Below are 18,112 nucleotides of genomic sequence, written 5' to 3' on the forward strand. Positions count from 1 at the left end.
CTACATATTTGCAGGTTCTCTCGAGTGTGGGAACTCACCTGTTGTTTCTTCGCCTAGTTCCTCCAGCGCCTCCTCCTCTCTTTGCACTGGATACTGCAAGTGTGTAACCAAACCCATGTTCTCCTTCCGATAAAATTCAATCAGCTCCTCCAGATTCGTGAAATATCTCATGGGGACGCCTTCTGTGGCCTAAGAGATAATATACGGAAAAACCGTTGTAAGTGACCAGACTCTGCCCATCAATCAGTAATCGTATGTGTGTGGAGGAAACACAGTTACAAGGCATACTTCCAAGCAAACTTCAGAGAGGCAAACAAGTGCAGCACACACACTGTTTATTTGAAGGTACGAAGTGTTGTGAATTGCAATAGGTGCAAGAAAACCTGAGGCAAACAGAAAGCTGAATCACAAACAGTATAAGAACCTTGATGTGAGACCAGATGAGAAAAGGACAGATTGATTAAATTCTGTAGACAGATACTTCAATATACAAAGCCCTATCTATCCGTTTGTTGTTCTGCCCCTGAAGGATGATCTCCCTGTATGGGCCGACCTCGAAGGGTCCTGTGTTCGCTTTCACTTCTTGTCATATCGTTGGCCACTATTGGTCTTGAGTAGTGAGTTCTCAGTGACTGCATCATCATGCAACACAAAGTGCAGGCAGCTAATAGAGTGCATTAAACTACAGTAAGGGCAAGATGACTATCGTGGCACAAACAGTGCAATATGCAAAGTGGAGAACAGTGAAGACAGAAAGTAGAATAGTGCAAGGAGCATGCCAGAGACAGAGCACAGAAAACTTGATCTAACCCTATAAACTTAGGAAAAGTAATGTTGACCTATTCTGCTTTTTGTGACATGGCTACATTGGACTCGTGAAGAGCCTATCCACATTTTCCAATTCAGGCCCTAAGAACGTTTTCCACCAATTGTAACCAAGAAGAGCGAAAAGTGCTTAAATTACAATGAACTTTTTTCAGGTCTTACTGGAACCTAATTACAAAGAGGTTATACAATGCACCTCTGACAAAAAAACGATTAACTAACCAGACCAGGAGGAAACAAATAGGGCCCAATTTATAAATGGGTTCTCGGCTCCACTAGAGGGACTGTGTATATTATTCCATTCCCCTGGTTGAGGAACCGCCCGCTACATTTATAAATGACTGCCAAGCAGGCGGTCACTTATAATGATTTGACATAACTGTTGTCCTGTTGGTTCCTGCCAATGTATTTTGCAGTTTGATGCCGGGCTCCGTCAGCAAGGCAGATCCCTGCACCAAACTGTTTTCTTTTTTATTTTCAAAAAGAAAATCCCAAAATGGAGTCATCTCCCATGGTGAGGGGAGCATTATATATTTATTTTACTGTCCATCGTCACCAGAGTTTGCCTTGCGGTGACAAACAGTAATAAAGTGGCTGTACGTCGACTCATCCTAATTGGGTGGGTAGACATATAGCCATTTATCTAATGGCCCTTACTGAGTTGGGCTGTTAGAGATGTTTGGCTATGGTGATGAAAGAGTAGTCACTGCCACAGCCAAACCGATGGTATACCCGCATCAAAATCTGATGGGTGGAGCATTATCTTGGTGGTATATGTACTCCACCTCTGTTGTGATGGTGTACCTATACCTCAATATATAAATCGGGCCCATCATTCGATAAATGAGCCATTGTGACACCATGCCTTTCAAAACACACTTTAAACTTACATTTGTAGCTCTCTGGGCAACATTCTCACAGGACATAGCTCTATTGCACTACCCGTCACAGTATTGGTATGGGTTGGCAGGCAGAGCAAGGGAGTGGCAGTGTTGTGATATATTCTCCTGTGCCTCCCATATTTACAGGCGGTGCTGGGGAACAGTATGGAGGCAATCTGCTACAGAGTGATGGAAACTTGTGAGGTAAGCTACTTCTTCCCAGGACCATATATATATTTTTTTTAACTATGCCAAATCGATGAACTTTCCCTTTAAATATACAGGCAAATGGCCGGTTGTGCAAAGCTTTTTTGCTTTCCCAAAAGGTAAGATTTACAGAATCGGGCCGTTTGTGACAGCAAAAGGCTTTTTAGTATATATGAAACTAAACTTCTATTCAGTAACATGTTACCGGATCACAATTTAGGTTTGTAACCAAATACCATATCTGTGTGTGGAAGGAGCCTGTTTAGGGAGTCTCTTTCAAAAAATGATTAGGAATGGGATGTGTTAATGCTCGCAACCAAAATCCGGTTGCAAAACATCAATATTTTTCTAAGTACATAAAAGAAAAGGTAACCCATTCGCTACCTGTAAGGGGTTCTCATGGGACCCGATCCTTCCTCTTTGTGAAGTCTGACAAAAACAATTTTAAGAGTAGGACCACTACCCACTTTTAGAAAATGTTAATTACATTATTACTTTTTTTATACGCATCCATTTCCCTTTAAGGAAAACAGGCCGCATTTGGAAGAAAAAATAGCTTAAAAGCAATTACAGACTTTGTTGTCTGCTGACCTTACCTGGCCACCAACCCTGTGATCACTGCAATTCATAGTTAATAGCAATTTGTAAACTACCTTATTAATAATCCTGAGATAGGTCAAATTTAATCCCACTATGGATCAGACTTGTGGGAACCTATCTGTTAGTATATAGGTCGGTTCACAAAAAGAGAATGGATTTGGTAAAAGCCAAACTGCAATTTGCAACCACACTTACTGAGTGTGTTCTTAATATATCTGGCCCTAAATTCATTGCTGTAAGCTTTCCACAAGGAAGTTCCTATTGTTCAGTAAAGATAATAGTCAGTCCAGCTATGCTAGCAGAAACAGCTGGGTACTTTGCAGTGGGTGAAGTGTAAAACCATTGCTAATGCCAGGTATATATTCCACTGAGCCTACAAGTATAGCAAGTGAGATAGCTGACCCACTAAAGGATGCTTTGGGATGATCTCCCCAAAAAACGTTTGAAAAAAGTGCCACAACTCTTTCAAAATGCATACTATTAATCAGCTATGGGGTTTAAAGAAAGTTGGGAAAGTATACTCATAATGTATTCAAATGCATCAATGTACTCTTACTTCATTCCGGGCTCTACCAAATAGACAGTTATGCTTTTGATAACAAAAAACACACCAAGAGGAAAACAGATAAATAAGTGTGTCGAAGGAAACAATGTTTATCTGTTAAAGTGTTCCCATTCCAGTCTGCAGCATTGTAATTGCTGGAATTGTTGCTACTTCATGGCAGAACTCTGGAAAACTATTATTACTAAAAGTATTGCTCCAAAGTTTCTGCTGCCAATGATATAAAGAAACAACTGAAATGTAGCAGGGTGCTGCTAACAGCATAATGCTCACAATTCCAGCCCTACAAGTGTGCCACAGAAATACAGGTGCTACTTAAACTATCAGATTTATATTCAATGTGCCAGACTGAGGCGAGCAATTCAAACAGACTACAAGGCGGATTATATATATGGGTGGATGGTCCATTGTTTCTGTCAGGGGGTGGAGTAAATTACTCCATCCCCCTGGTGGACAGACCATCCACCACATTTATAAATGACCACCAAACAGGAAGTAATTTATACAGCATGAGCAGGAACCGCGGTCATAGCAGTTCCTGTCAATACATTTTAAATATGCAGCCCTGCACCAAACAGTTTTCTTTTTTTTTTTTAAATACATGGAAGGCTTCTCTTGCCATAGAAGTCATATCCCATGCTAAGGGAAGCATTATTACCCTTATACTGTGTCTCTCTGCCAGGGTTTTACCTGGCTGTGACAGACAGTTAAAAATGCTATATGCCCATTCATCCTGATTGGGCAGGTAGACATATGACATTTCTCCAACGACCCTTACTTGGTCAGCCCGTTGGAGAAGTTTGGCGATGGCTGTGATGGAGTAGTCACCACCATAGCCAAACTTAAGGTCCGCTTGCATCAAAATCAAGTGGGCAGACCTTTTTCTTGGTGGCAACTATACTTTACAGCCATTGTGATGGAGTATACACACTGCCAAGATATAAATAGGCCCCTGTGTCCCTTAGTTAGAGTTTAGTGGACAGGATACTCTATCAAAAAGTGGTGGGTATACCATTCACCGTATTACAAGTTCCATAGGTATAATGCACTCGTAATTTGGTGGATGAGATATCTGTTTTTTTTTTTTTTTAATTTATACATTTGTAATATTTCTTTTACAATTGGAATAATTAAAAATGCATACTTTAAACTGTTTAGTATGACTTCTTTCAACTAGGTGTCCCTCACCCCTTGCCCCTCGCCCCACACCTATTCGTATGGGAAGACTGGGGCTTTTGATGATGACAGAACATAGAATTGAGACATAATAGAGAACAGTTTTTGTATCATGTTTTGAGATTTTTTGGCATGTATAAGCTTATGCGAGTCTGACCATTTACTACAATAATTCATGTGAGAGACATACTCTTGTGAGGACAATTATAAAATATTGTTCTCTCACACCAAAGCACCTTAGGTCTGATTCACAAAGGTACATTATGCTTTTGAGTAAGTTTACTCTTTGTAGTGTTTACTACTTTCGGTAAATACAAACTCTAAGTATAAACTTACAACCAATGTTTAAGTTACATATCTCCATCCCAAAAGTAATGCAATTGGCTTACTCCTTTGTGGGTGAGTGACATCCCTTCCTAAACCCCTCCCTGACACTCCCTTAACTCCTCTTACCCCTCCTAAATTCCATACCAAAGCATCACCTTTGGTAGTAAATGTTTTACTTTTCCCTCATGCTCCCCTGGTACCTCCCACATTTACTACTAAACTATATACTTACGTGGATGGATAGATGGAGGCGCCGCAGTTGGGGTAGAAAAGTCTGCACACATAAGTATAGGCAAAGTTTACATTTTGTAGTATGAAAAAGTGTACTGCAAAGTGCAGTTTAAGATTCAGGCCCTTTGTGTTTCTGAGTACAAAACGAACACTTTCGACTAGGAGCCCACCTTTATCTATATGTTAAGGCTGGCTGTTTGGTGATGATGCTAGAAGGAATCCACACAACATGGGGTACAGTGCTTTAGCAGTTTTCAAGCATGTATAAGCACATGCAAACACAGGGTCGACTTCACGTTTGGACATCTAATGGTGATATGTGGGTCACAAAATTCATGTGTATTATCATGTATGTAGTCTACATATAAGTATTTTAAACAAGTGGTATATAGCATGTATTCATATAATGGTGACACACATACTACGGAGGCCACAAGGGAAAACATGCATTTACATTACATACAAGAATGTGTTATAAATTTAGTAGGACCCCATTGTTACATAGCACATAAATGTGCATCAGCATTAGTGAATACCAGGAAATCATTTGGAGCGGACATTACAGCTTCTGTTCTCTTTTTCGTTATAACTATGCTTCCTACTCCCTTACATGGCGTTATTGACTAAAACAACCTATTGTTGTTTACATTTGTAGTTACTCGCCATTGATGATTAATAGTTTCCTTTGGAGACTGGTGCCATTGTCCTCTAGATTAGTTTACGATTTGAATACCTATTGAGGCATATGATTGAATATTATTTGAGATAAAGCTCTTGATTTGCTGACAGCGTCATGTATAGCTTCTAAGGGCCTTCTATTTATTTCCCAGGTTTAATGAAAGATTTTTTTTTTTATTGTGATAAGACCCATGGAATAATAGTGGATGGAAACGTCACCAGCATTTCAGGGCTGTCCTATCAAAATATTATTTAAAATGATTGGTTCTTGTTTTCTGTTTATTGTCATGACAACCTTGAATGCACAATGGGGTGAACAAAAATACAATATCTTTTTTATACAGAATAGCTTTCCAACAAAGTAAGTGCAAAAGCAAGGGATTAAACACTTGTCAGTAAAAGTGTCACACCAGTTCACTGAAGTGGCAGAAGATCATATTAAAGATTTGGCTAAAAAAAACACATTTTACTCACATTTCGGTGACAGAAAGTTCTGGAATCTGAGAGGAGCCACAAATTTCTTTCCACCCAGCGTTCCCCCAAGTCTCCCGATAAAAATGGTACCTCACTTGTGTGGGTAGGCCTAGCGCCCACGAAAGGAAATGGGCCAAAACACAACATGGACACATCACATTTTTTCACAGAAACCAGTGCCTACCTGTGGATTTTGGCCTCTAGCTCAGCCAGCACCTGGGGAAGCCTAGCAAACCAGCACATTTCTGAAAACTAGACACCTAGGGAAATCCAAGATGGGGTGACTTGTGGGGTTCTGACCAGGTTCTGTTAACCAGAATCCTTTGCAGACCTCAAAATCTGGCCAAAAAAACACTTTTTCCTCTCATTTCGGTGTCCAAAAGTTCTGGAATCTGAGAGGAGCCACAAATGTCCTTCCACCCAGCGTTCCCCCAAGTCTCCCGATAAAAATGGTACCTCACTTGTGTGGGTGGGCCTAACGCCCACAAAAGGAATGGCCCAAAACACAACGTGGACACATCAAATTTTTTCACAGAAAACAGAGGTGTTTCTTGCAAAGTGCCTACCTGTGGATTTTGGCCTCTAGCTCAGCCGGCCCCAGGGGGGGCAGAAATGGCCCTTGCCTATGGGGTCGCTCCCCTTGCGTGATGGCGCAAAAAAAAAGATCCCCAGTGCCTAGTGGTTTCTGCCCCCCTTGGGGGTTTCTGCCCCCCTTGGGAGCAGACTCACCTAAAATCGGCCAATTTGCTCCCAAGGGGGGGGGGCAGAAATGGTCTAAATACAATTTGCCCCTCCAGGGAAGCGACCCTTGCCTAAGGGGTCACTCCCCATCCCTAAAAAAACAAACAAACAAAAAGAAAAAAAAAAAAATTAGCCCTGGCGCCTAGAGGTTTCTGCCCCCCCAGGGGCAGATCGCCTAATAACAATAAGAAATGTCCTAAAATAAATTTGCTCCCCCCCCCCGGGGAGCGACCCTTGCCTAAGGGGTCGTTCCCCAAAAAACAAACAAGCAAAAAAAAAACACACAAAAAATTAGCCCTGGCGCCTAGAGGTTTCTGCCTCCCAGGGGCAGATCGCCTAATAAAAGTAGGCCGATGTGCCCCCGGGGGGGCAGAAATGTCCTAAAATAAATTTGCTCCCTCTACCCCCCCCGGGAAGCAATCCTTGCCTACGGAGTGGCTCCCCTTGCGTGACAGCGAAAAAAAAAAGATCCCTGGTGCCTAGTGGTTTCTGCCCCCCTTGGGGGCAGATTGACCTAAAATCGTCCGATCTGCCCCCAAAGCGGGCAGAAATGGCCTAAATACAATTTGCCCCTCCACGGGAGCGACCCTTGCCTAAGAGGTCGCTCCCCATCTCTAAAAAACCAAAAAACCAAAAAAATAATTAAAAATTAGCCCTTGCGCCTAGAGGTTTCTGCCCCCGGGGGCAGATCAGCCTAATAACAATAGGCCGATCTGCCCCCAAGGGGGGCAGAAATGGCCTAAAATATATGTGCCCCCCACCCCACCCCAGGGAGCGACCCTTGCGTTCGGGGTCGCTCCCCTTGCCTGACGGCGCAAAAAAAAAGATCCCTGGTGCCTAGTGTTTCTGCCCCCCTTGGGGGCAGATTGACCTAAAATCGGCAGATCTGCCCCCAAAGTGGGCAGAAATGGCCTAAATACAATTTGCCTCTCCAGGGGAGTGACCCTTGCCTAAGGGGTCGCTCCCCATCTGTAAAACAACAACAACAAAAAAAAATCCCGGTGCCTAGTGGTTTCTGCCCGCCCTTGGGGGCAGATCGGCCTAATTAAAAAAGGCTTATCTGCTCCCCTGGGGGCCAGAAATGGCCTAAAATAAATTTGCCCCCCAGGGGAACAACCCTTGCCTGAGGGGTCGCTCCCCTTACGTGAAATTCATGAACAAAAAAAACTCCCTGGTGTCTAGTGATTTCTGCCCCCCTTGGGGGCAGATTGGCCTCATAAAAATAGGCCAATCTGCCCCCAAGGGGGGCAGAAATGGCCTAAATATTATTTCCCCCCTATGGGAGCGACCCTTGCCTAAGGGGTCGCTCCCCACACCTAAAACAAAAAAATAACCAAAAAGAAAATTAGCCCTGGTGCCTAGAGGTTTCTGCCCCCCCCGGGGGCAGATCAGCCTAATAATTGGCCAATCTGCCCCCAAGGGGGGCAGAAAAGGCCTTAAAAAAAAATGCCCCCCCTGGGAGCGACCCTTGCCCAAGGGGTCGCTCCCTTATGCCAATTTCCATTTTGAAAAAGACATCCCTGGTGTCTAGTGGGCGTTTTGACAGCCGGATTGCTTTCAATCCGGCTGCCACAATGCAGAGAGAGACTTCAAAGGGAAGGAAATACATTTCCTTCCCTTTGAAGCCTCTCTGCCTCCTCCACGTGATCGGAAGAGAAATGCTTTGCACTTCTCTTCCGATCATAGCGCTGGAAGCTGACCTTCCAGCGCGAAGGAGGAGGCATTGTGACAATCAGCACGCGCTCGCGCGCTGACGTCACGAGGGGGTGGGGGGGGGTTGGGGGTGGAAGGGGAAGGGCTTCCCCTTCCATTCCAACTTGGGGCTGTGGGGGGGAACCCCAAAGAGGGAGCGCTAGCCCTTCCTCTGGGCTGGGTGCCCAGGACGTAATGGTTACGTCATGGGCACAGCAGCACTGTGCCGCAGGACATAACCATTACGTCCTCGGCACAGAACCGGTTAAATGTGCAATGGCCACACTCCACTTATCTAATGTTAGCAAAACAGGCGCTTGTCACCGCAAAAAAAGAAAGCACTAGAGTGGTGCCTGCTTCGGTCCGGAGGGGACCGGTGAGTGCCCGTTGCACTTGGGGACTGGTGAGTGTCATTGCGATCAGAGTTGGAGTCTTGGTGAGAGGCATAACATTCAGTGTTTCTGTGCAAATCACTAAGGCCCTCATTATGACTTTGGCGGTCTTTTTACTAGACCGCAAAAGCCGCGGGCACCAGAAGACCACCATATTACGAGTACTGCAGTAATTCTGCCACATTTTGGGCAGAAATCCTCCAGTAATCGTGCTGGCAGTCAGAGGTGCATGGGCGGTTCCACCACGGGCCTCCGCTCGGCTAAAAGGACTTCACCAGCGGTATTACGACCTGGAATATGACTTGGCGGTGTCCTGATGGCGGGCTAATGCTGGCGGTGGAAGCGCCTGTTCCCGTTCCATGCCAGATTACCTTTTCGCCCGACAAGGTAAGTCGATCGTCTGACAGGGAAGGGGGGTTGGAAAATGGGTGGTGTGTGTGCGATTGGGTGTTGTCTGCGTGTGTGAATGTAAGTGTGTATGCGTGTGTGTATGGGTGTGTGGATGCGTGTGTGTATGGGTGTATGGATGCATGTTTGCATGCATGTATGGTTGTTGAAGTGAGTGCATGTATGGATGCTTGTGAGTGAATGCGTTTATGTAAGTGTTGGTGAATGAGTGTATGCTGGATGCGTGTAGGAATCTGTGTGAGTGTGTGTGTATGTGGGGAGAGGGGTGTGGGAGCACTGTTCTGGTAGGGGGGAAGGAAGCACTGTTCTGGGAGGGAGAGTATGCTGTTCTGGTGTGGGGTGCGGGGGGAGGGAGGCGCTGTTCTGGTGGGGGGGGTGAGGGTTCTGGTATGGAAGGGGGCAGGGGGTATTAGGCTTGCGGGTGGGAGATTCATCTGCTGGTGGCCTTTCTGCCAGGGTTTTTGTGACTCTGTTACCGCCCCTGAACCCCTGGTGGAGAGCCGACTCCTAATACCACCGGCAGTCTTCGTTGGACCACTGGGTCGGAGATGCTACTCTTTGGCCTGGCGGGTCCAACCGCCATGGTGGTACAGGCGGGATGTGGCGGGTTGGCAGAAGCCAACCCCCCACACTCCCAATGTGGTGGTCTTCACCGCCAGCCTGTCGGCAGTGGAACCGCCACCGCGAGTCTGGCGGTCATTAAACCACCAGACTCGTAATGAGGGCCTTAATATCTCAGTGCCTGTGAAGCGCTCCGATACCTTGTTTGGGGTTCGTGCTATCTGTAAAGTGCCAAATCAAATAAGAAAGGAAGTTCCTGAACCAAAGCGGATGACCACAGTACTTGGGCATCGGGACACCGATAAGAGCAAACACATGAGGACCAAGCCTTGGTAAATGCAAGAAAATAGGTCTACAGCCATTCGAAATGGAGGAAAAGTAAGTGGCGAGCACATGAACCAATGAAAGCATGGAAAGTAAGAGGCAGGATGTAAGCCGCTTTTAAGATTTATATTAAATACAATTGATTTCACAAGCATAGTGCAAGTGCTGTACAGGTGAAACCTAAAAATGTCAAAAGACGATTTCTTCTTGTTTACTGTTTCACTGCAATCCCTTTTTCAGGGCACATCTGCTATGGGCCGCTCCTTTAATCCAGTGCCCTTATCAGACCACAGAACTATCCACTCTACCCACATCCTGGAAAGACAAGGAATGACTTCAGCTTCAAACAAGAGGACTTTAAAGCACTACATAAATATGACAATACACTATTATGCAATAATAAATGCTAATTATTACTGGCATAGCAATGTTTGTGTGTTTACTGATTCTTAAGGTTAGGGGTGGGCTCTCTTAATTTTTATAAAAGACAATCTCTGGCATGTCTGTCTGATTTTAAACACCCCTTTACTCCTGCAAGTATATCTTAGCGAAGATATTGTAAATACCTGTCTGTTTTCATTTTCTACACAAAGCCTAATGTTGACTTTGGAGGCTAGGGAAGTCTACCACACATGACTGCCAAAAAATTGGGAGTTCATCACAAAGGACTCATGCCTGTGAGAATTACAATATCTCACTTTCGATTCTAGAGCTAGCCCGTCCTCTAATGAGACCCATAAACAACACTACTGTAGGAAGTCTGATTTTTGACATCACAGTGTAAAATCCTGATAGTGCAAAGTCATTACCACCCTCTAGATCTTGGCCACCATAAATTTGGCATCTCCAGGCACTCACTTCAGAACACTGCTGGACCTGCGGAAGAACAGAAGAGGACTGGACCTGCTGCCTGTAACCTGATAAAAGCCTTGAATGACTGTGTTAGAAATGGGGTATTTGGGTGGCAGGGAGGTTACCGCCTGTCCAAGCAAGGACCCTCATTCTAGTCAGGGTAAGTCACACACAATCCAAATTATCCTGTGCCCACCCTCGTGTAGCTCGGCACTGAGTAGTCAGGCTTAATGTAGAAGGCAACATGTAAAGTAAAACATGTTAAATCATGCAATAACACAGTAGAACACCACAAAAATACACCACACAGTGTTTAGAAAAATATATAATATTTATTTGGTAAGATGCAGGTCAAAACGATCAAGATTCACATTGAAATATCACTTAGAAAATGATTTAAAGGGTCTTTAGTTCTTAAAAAGCAACAAATGTCTCTTGCAAGCACAAAGTACCTGGTTTGCGTTCAAATTCTCTGCAAGGGACTGCAGAGGAGGAGTTGCGTGGAAAACGGGGAGGTGTGCGTTGATTTTTCCAGCACACACAAATGATGCATCATTGAGTTTTCACGAATGGCAGGCTTTGCATCGATTTCCGGTGCGTAGAATGGGATCCTATCCAGGTTGCGGGGTTTTCAGACGCTCCGGGGATGATGCGTTGAAATCCTGGGCGTGCAGGATGAAGTCACAGGGGCAGCGTGGATCCGGTGGGTGATGCGTGAAAATATCTGCTGCACGGCAGGCGCTGTGTCGATTCCTCTCATGAAGTCAGGCTGCGTCGATCCAGTGGGCCATGCATCGAATTTCTGGTCGCAACACTGGCGCTGCGTCGATTTCCTTGTCAGGAAGTCGGGCTGTGTCATTCCAGTTTGGCGTGCGGAGATTTTCTCACCGCGAGGCAGGCTGTGCGTTGTTTCTTGCAGGCTGTGCGCCGATTTTTGCCTCACAAGGAGTTCTTTTGCAGAAATTAAGGCCCTCATTCTAACTTCGGCGGGCGGCGGGCGCTGCCCGCCGGTCGGAAACCGCCGAAAGACCGCACCGCGGTCAAAGGACCACGGGGTCATTTTGACTTTCCCGCTGGGCCGGCGGGCGACTGCCAGAAGATCGCCCGCTGGCCCAGCGGGAAAGCCCCTGCAACAATGAAGCCGGCTCCGAATGGAGCCGGCGGAGTTGCAGGGGTGCGACGGGTGCAGTAGCACCCGTCGTGATTTTCACTGTCTGAAAATCTTTGTGGGGCCCTGTTAGGGGGCCCCTGCACTGCCCATGCCAGTGGCATGGGCAGGTCAGGGGCCCCCAGGGGCCCCACGACACCCGTTCCCGCCATCCTGTTCCTGGCGGGTTTTACCACCAGGAACAGGATGGCGGGAAGGGGGTCGGAATCCCCATGGCGGGAGGATTCTCCGGGCCAGGGGAAATCCGTCGGGAAACCGCCGGATCCCCTTTTCTGACCGCGGCTTTACCGCCGCGGTCAGAATGGCCCTGGAAGCACCGACAGCCTGTTGGCGGTGCTTCCGTGGTCCCCGGCCCTGGCGGTAATGACCACCTAAGTCTTTTTGCTCTTGAGACTTCAGGGAACAGGAGGCAAGCTATATCCAAGCCCTTGGAGAGCACTTCTCAGAAGAGCCAGAGAACAGCAAGGCAGCAGGGCAACAGCAGGGCAGCAGTCCTTTGCAGAAAAGCAATCAGGTGAGTCCTTTCGGAAGCCAGGCAGTTCTTCTTGGCAGGTTGCATGTTCTGGTTTAGGGATACTTCACCTTGTCCAAAAGTGTCTGAGTTGGTAGGGTCAGAAACCCTGCTTAAATACCCAAATGTGCCTCTGAAGTGGGGGAGACTTCAAAGAGTGGCTTAAGAGCGTACAAGGTCCCCTTTCAGATTTATCCTGTCTGTCAGGGTCCCAGTAGGGGGTGTGGCAGTCCTTTGTGTGAGGGAGGCTACTGTCCTTTGACATGTAAGTGTCAGGCCCTCCACCCTCCCAGTCTAGGAAGACCCATTCAATATGCAGATGTATGCAAGTGTGACTGAGCATCCTGTGTTTGGGGTTGTCTGAGTGACTGCACAAGGGAGCTGTCAACTAAACCTAGCCAGACGTGGATTGTAAGGCACAGAAGGATTTAAGTGCAGAGAAATGCTCACTTTCTAAAAGTGGCATTTCTAAGATAGTAATATAAAATCCAACTTTACCAGTCAGCAGGATTTTGTATTACCATTCTGGCCATACTAAATAAGACCTTCCTACTCCTTTCAGATCAGCAGCTACCACTTCAATAATGTATGAGGGTAGCCCTAATGTTAGCCTATGAAAGGCGCAGGCCTCACAGCAGCGTAAAAACGAATTTAGGAGTTTTACACTACCAGGACACATAAACTGCACAGGTACATGTCCTGCCTTTTATCTACATAGCTCCCTTCCATATGGGAAACCTAGGGCCTACCTTAGGGGTGACCTATATGCAGAAAACAGGGGAGTTTTAAGGCTTGGCTAGTGCTTTTAAATGCCAAGTCGAAGTGGCAGTGAGACTGTACACACAGGCCTTGCAATGGCAGGCCTGAGGCATGGTTAAGAGGCTACTTATGTGGGTGGCCCAATCAGTGCTGCAAGACCACTAGTAGCATTTAGTCTACAGGCCCTGGGCACATGTGGTGCACTGTACTGGGGTCTTACAAGTAGATTAAATAAGCCAATTGGGTATTAACTAATGTCACCATGTTTTAAGGGAGAGAGCATATGTGCTTTAGCAGTGGTACAGAGCATAGAGTCCTAAAACCAACATAAACAGTGTCCAAAAGTTGGAGGGAGGCAGGCTGAAAGTTAGGGGTGACCACCCTAAGGCTGCCAGGTCTAACAGAATGGATCTGCTCCTTCTCCCAGGAGAAGATAGTGGACTCCAAGGGTTACAAGCCTGACCTCCTGTTCAAGCTACAGGGATACAAGAAGCCACAAGAGTCCTGTCCTGCAACTGTCACAGGCCAGTGGCAACTGCAACTCATCTGGACCCAACTGTTTGGCCTCTGCTGATGCCCTGTGAGTCTCTAAATGCTTCCCCTGATGTCCTGGAGGGTGCTAGCAGTGTACACCTGTGGTAGATCAGGACTTAAAGGACTAAGACAGACAGTAAAATCTTTGACCAGAACGAACCTGGTTCATGAGTCCAACCTGTGCTCCACCACAGTCAGTGTCAAATTATACCTATAGCCCCGTCTACCATTGATTATCATTGGCACTTTGAGCTTTGTGGTGCTATTCCTACTTTAAACTTTACAAATTCAGATCTCCGGTTCTTCCTATTGGATTTTTGTAATTTTGGTGTCATTTTGTTTAGGAAACTGTACTTTCTTTTTCAAAATTTTGGTTTGGGATTCATACTGTGTTGCACTTTGACTTTATTACTGTTTTGGTATAGCATACATAATTTATACATTGCCCTAATATAAGCCTATCTGGTCTATGCCATATCTACCATAGGACTGAGCTCAGGTTAATTTAGTGACTTTAAGGGTTCAACCTGACAAGTGTTGTGATTATTCCTTAGAGTGGGAAATAATAATCCAATTTCTTACAAGTACCAACACACATGCCTCATGGTCTGCAGCACAACTGCTATTTCAGCAAATGAACCCCAAACCTCACTGCTAATGTAGTTCTATTGTGTGGTAAAGTGCTCCTTTTTGCATGTCACCTCTATTCTTTTTGGACTGATGCTGCCATTTGTTTTCACTCTGTGCACTGGGACACTGCTGGCCAGCCACATGTGACTGTGTTCTGAAACCCTAAAGCATGGTTAAATGGCTACCTCCTAATTGGGTATTTAACATTCTTATATGGCTACTGTATATGGTGCAGAAAATATATATGGCTATTGTATATGGTGCAGAAAATGCACCCATAACTTAGAAAGTTAAATGTCACATGTTGTCACAAACTGTATCTATTGCAAATTTTCACAGCAGCAGAATGACGCCTTGAACACAATGCCTTTCCAATGTTCTCAGTCCCCAACTATATTCTTATCTTGAGACTAAAAAAACTCTTAGAGGGGAAAGGGGTTGGGGATGAAAGAAGAGACTGCCTCTTCCTCGCCTCTGTGCTCGTCTATCACTTCACCTGTTGTTTTTTCAGGACTCAGTGGTTATGTTACTTGAGCTGTAAGATAAACCAAAACATTAATACTCTCTCTCACTTGGCCCTACCTTCTCTATTCCTTTTAACTAGGATGAATCTTTTCTTTATAAAAGGTAACTTTTAGTGTGACCTACCACAGTGTAGAGAGGCATTAGCTTCTCTTCTGTGTTTGCAGTTAATGGTAAAAATTACAATGACATTGTAGTTGTGGAGTGTTTGGGTATGAGATTATACAACTTTTGTTTTCATATTCCTTTCCTCTTCTTCAGCACACTAGAGTTGATTGAAAACAACTGCTCTTCAGTTTTATTTTATCATGACTAAAACAAATGTTCTTGAAAATACTGCTCTTCCTGTTCTTTACAGTTTTCTCATGACTACAATGAATGTTCTTGAAATAACTGCTCTTCCTGTTCTTTTCAGTTTTCTCATGACTGAAATGAATGTTCTAGGAACTACTCCTCTTCACCTTTTGTATATGACAGAAAATGAGTGTTTTTGAAATGACTGTTCTTCCTGCTCTATACTGTTTTTTCAGGACTAAGCAAATGCTCTAGAATAACTGTTCTTCACTTTTTTTAATATGACAGAAAACAAATGTTTGTGAAAATACTGTCCTTCCTCCTCTTTTTTATTTTCTCATAACTAAAACAAATGTTCTAGGAAGTAAAGGTTTCTATGGCTTGAAAACGGAACTCTTAAGAATTAATTCTCTCTCTCAGAATACTTGCGTGACTGCAACAATTGACTCAGGAAAACAAATGCACGACTTCTCCAGAAAGGTTTCTGTCTCTTAAAATCTCCTCAGTGAAGTGCGCCGCTTCAGAGGCCGTGCGTGCACTTCACATCACTCAGCTGTCCACAAGAGCTCCTCAAGCCGCAACACTAGCGCGGCAACCCTGACTCTCAGCAGCTGCCATTTTGAGAGCCCTCTGCTTCCAGGAAACTCTCCATAAAGACGTATGCAGATTGTGCGGGTGTCGCCAACTTAGAAGAGCCCCCAAAACCTGGAAAGTGGGAGCCGCAGAAATTGAGGATTTCCTGACACATGTAGACTGTAGCACTTTTTGGACTATCCACTATTGTGTCATTGCTGCAGGCCTACCAATATAGCCTGATTCCTGCAGTTTAAACCTGTAGCCCAAACTGTCAAAATAACTCTTGTAATACGATGAAAACCTGCCTGTTAAAAGTTAACAAGTCAACCCTATGTAGGCCTTGTATCTCAAAATCTAGGGCACATGGTATTCACAAATGTGACATGTAGAAATTAAATGTATAAATTAAATGTCACTATGTCCCAGCAATGACAATCCCTAAAAAATGAATGTTGTATCTTGAGTTTGGGAGCATCTTGAAATATAATTGAACCACTCTTTTTAATATTTATTAAAAGTCTAATTCAATGGTGAAGTGGGATATTTAAGAAATAGTTAGGACAACTCACTTATAGAAAATTATTTTTTCCCTGCCTGAAGCTCCTGGAGGATAATTTACATTAGCTTTCCAGCAGCTGCCCAGCAAGTGGTTTATCTTAATGAGGTGTGACAACCTCCCCCTGAGTAGGGACAATGGACTGGGAAAGGGGAGGTGTTTTTCTTCTGTTGGCAGGAAGACAAGTTGGGGTGGGCTCAAGAACCTAATTAACATCAAAGGGGCCTGTCTGCACAAGTAAATGCAAGGTGACACCTCCCTCATCAGGCTAGAAACAAACCTAGCAGGAGGAGAGCTACCCCCAGTATTGAGTGTGACCGAAGATGAAAGGGGCTGCTCATTAACCTGATCAAACCTCTGAGTGAGTACAAAGGCTCTGCATAAGGGGATTTTGGTAGTAAGGGCCACTGTGGGATTGTTTCCAGCAGGGCAAAAATGAACTGCTGCAGAATGGGAGTGGGTTACTCCTAGGAACTTTTACCCCATTGGACAAAAAAGAGCCAAGAGTCACCCCACCCACTAGCTGGTACCAAGCAAAAATGTGGCACTCCAAGGTACCATCCTCACAACACTTTCTAGACGTGTGAAAGAAGAAGCACTGCCCCATCTGTTGAAGACCTATGAGGAGACCTGTAGGGCTGGAGCAGCTCCCTTTTGTGGCCAGGGAAAACAAGTGGATCCCAAGGGTCAGGTAGCTGACGTCCTCTGTGGATACAGGGGAACAGCAAGCTGCAAAAGGCTGTTTCTTGAAGTTTCCACCTGATCAGTTCCAACTGGATTTGGACTGGACCCTTCTAGTTTCCTCTTCTGGAGTGATTCTTGATCCCTAATTGCTGTCCCTGAGATGTCTTGGCAGTGTCTAACTGAACTTCTCCTTAAAATCTCTGAAAAGTTGCGATGCAAAACATTTTCGGACTTCCACCCTTTTGGAGAATAGGGACCAAGCACTCAAGCAGATTTGCCCATGACCTGACTTTGCTGGGAGAAAAAAACTGTTTTCGGTTGCACGGAGCTTCTGAGCAGCAGCACATCTGTTTCAGTGGGCTTTCTGTGAGAAGGCATCCGGCTTTGCAGACGTCTTGCCCGATAAAGCCTGAAACCTTATCCTGGTGGAGGATTCTGAGCTCTAAAAAAGAGAGTAAGGGCCTCATTTATTTTGATGCAGCGGCGGCACATTAACAACATCATATTTACAAAGTGATTTCAGAGGGCTATAGCGTCACTTTTTCCCCTGTGCCTCATATTCCCATAGCATCGCATCTGGCTGCGTCAGCCTCAAACAATTATATGCAAGGTAGTAATTTCCCCTTAAAAATCATGCAGGACTGACGCAACCGTATTTATAAGCTTTTCTGAAAATGACGCACCCTTTACAAAAGTCACGTTGTGCCTCCAATGCGTTAAAATAATAAAACCTTGTCAGACCAGGTGTAAAAAGGAAGCATTGGCTCAGGTACATAAAGAGAACGTATTTAAATCACCCTGGCAAGCTCTAGGAGAACTCCTACTTCAGCTTGGAGCACCAAGAAGGCCACGACAACCACCACCATCACAACCACCACAACCATCACCACCACAACATCCACAGAGGCAGTGCAGAAGAAATGAGCGAATATATTGGCTACGTACCT

The 18,112-nt window shown here is 45.1% G+C and overlaps 1 protein-coding gene across 6 annotated transcripts in view; it reads right to left on the reverse strand.

Moving 5' to 3' along the window:
- The window catches only part of INPP5D (inositol polyphosphate-5-phosphatase D), a 662,897-nt gene that overhangs the window by 439,521 nt on the left and 205,264 nt on the right, over positions 1-18,112 (reverse strand). For all 6 annotated transcript variants that reach the window (XM_069213774.1, XM_069213775.1, XM_069213773.1 and 3 more), the window contains exon 3: positions 39-189. In XM_069213774.1, the coding sequence (XP_069069875.1) occupies positions 39-189 (151 nt within the window). The remainder of the gene's footprint in view (positions 1-38; positions 190-18,112) is intronic.

This window comes from Pleurodeles waltl, chromosome 11 (genome assembly GCF_031143425.1).
Source record: "Pleurodeles waltl isolate 20211129_DDA chromosome 11, aPleWal1.hap1.20221129, whole genome shotgun sequence".
Classification (NCBI taxonomy): Eukaryota; Metazoa; Chordata; class Amphibia; order Caudata; family Salamandridae; genus Pleurodeles; species Pleurodeles waltl.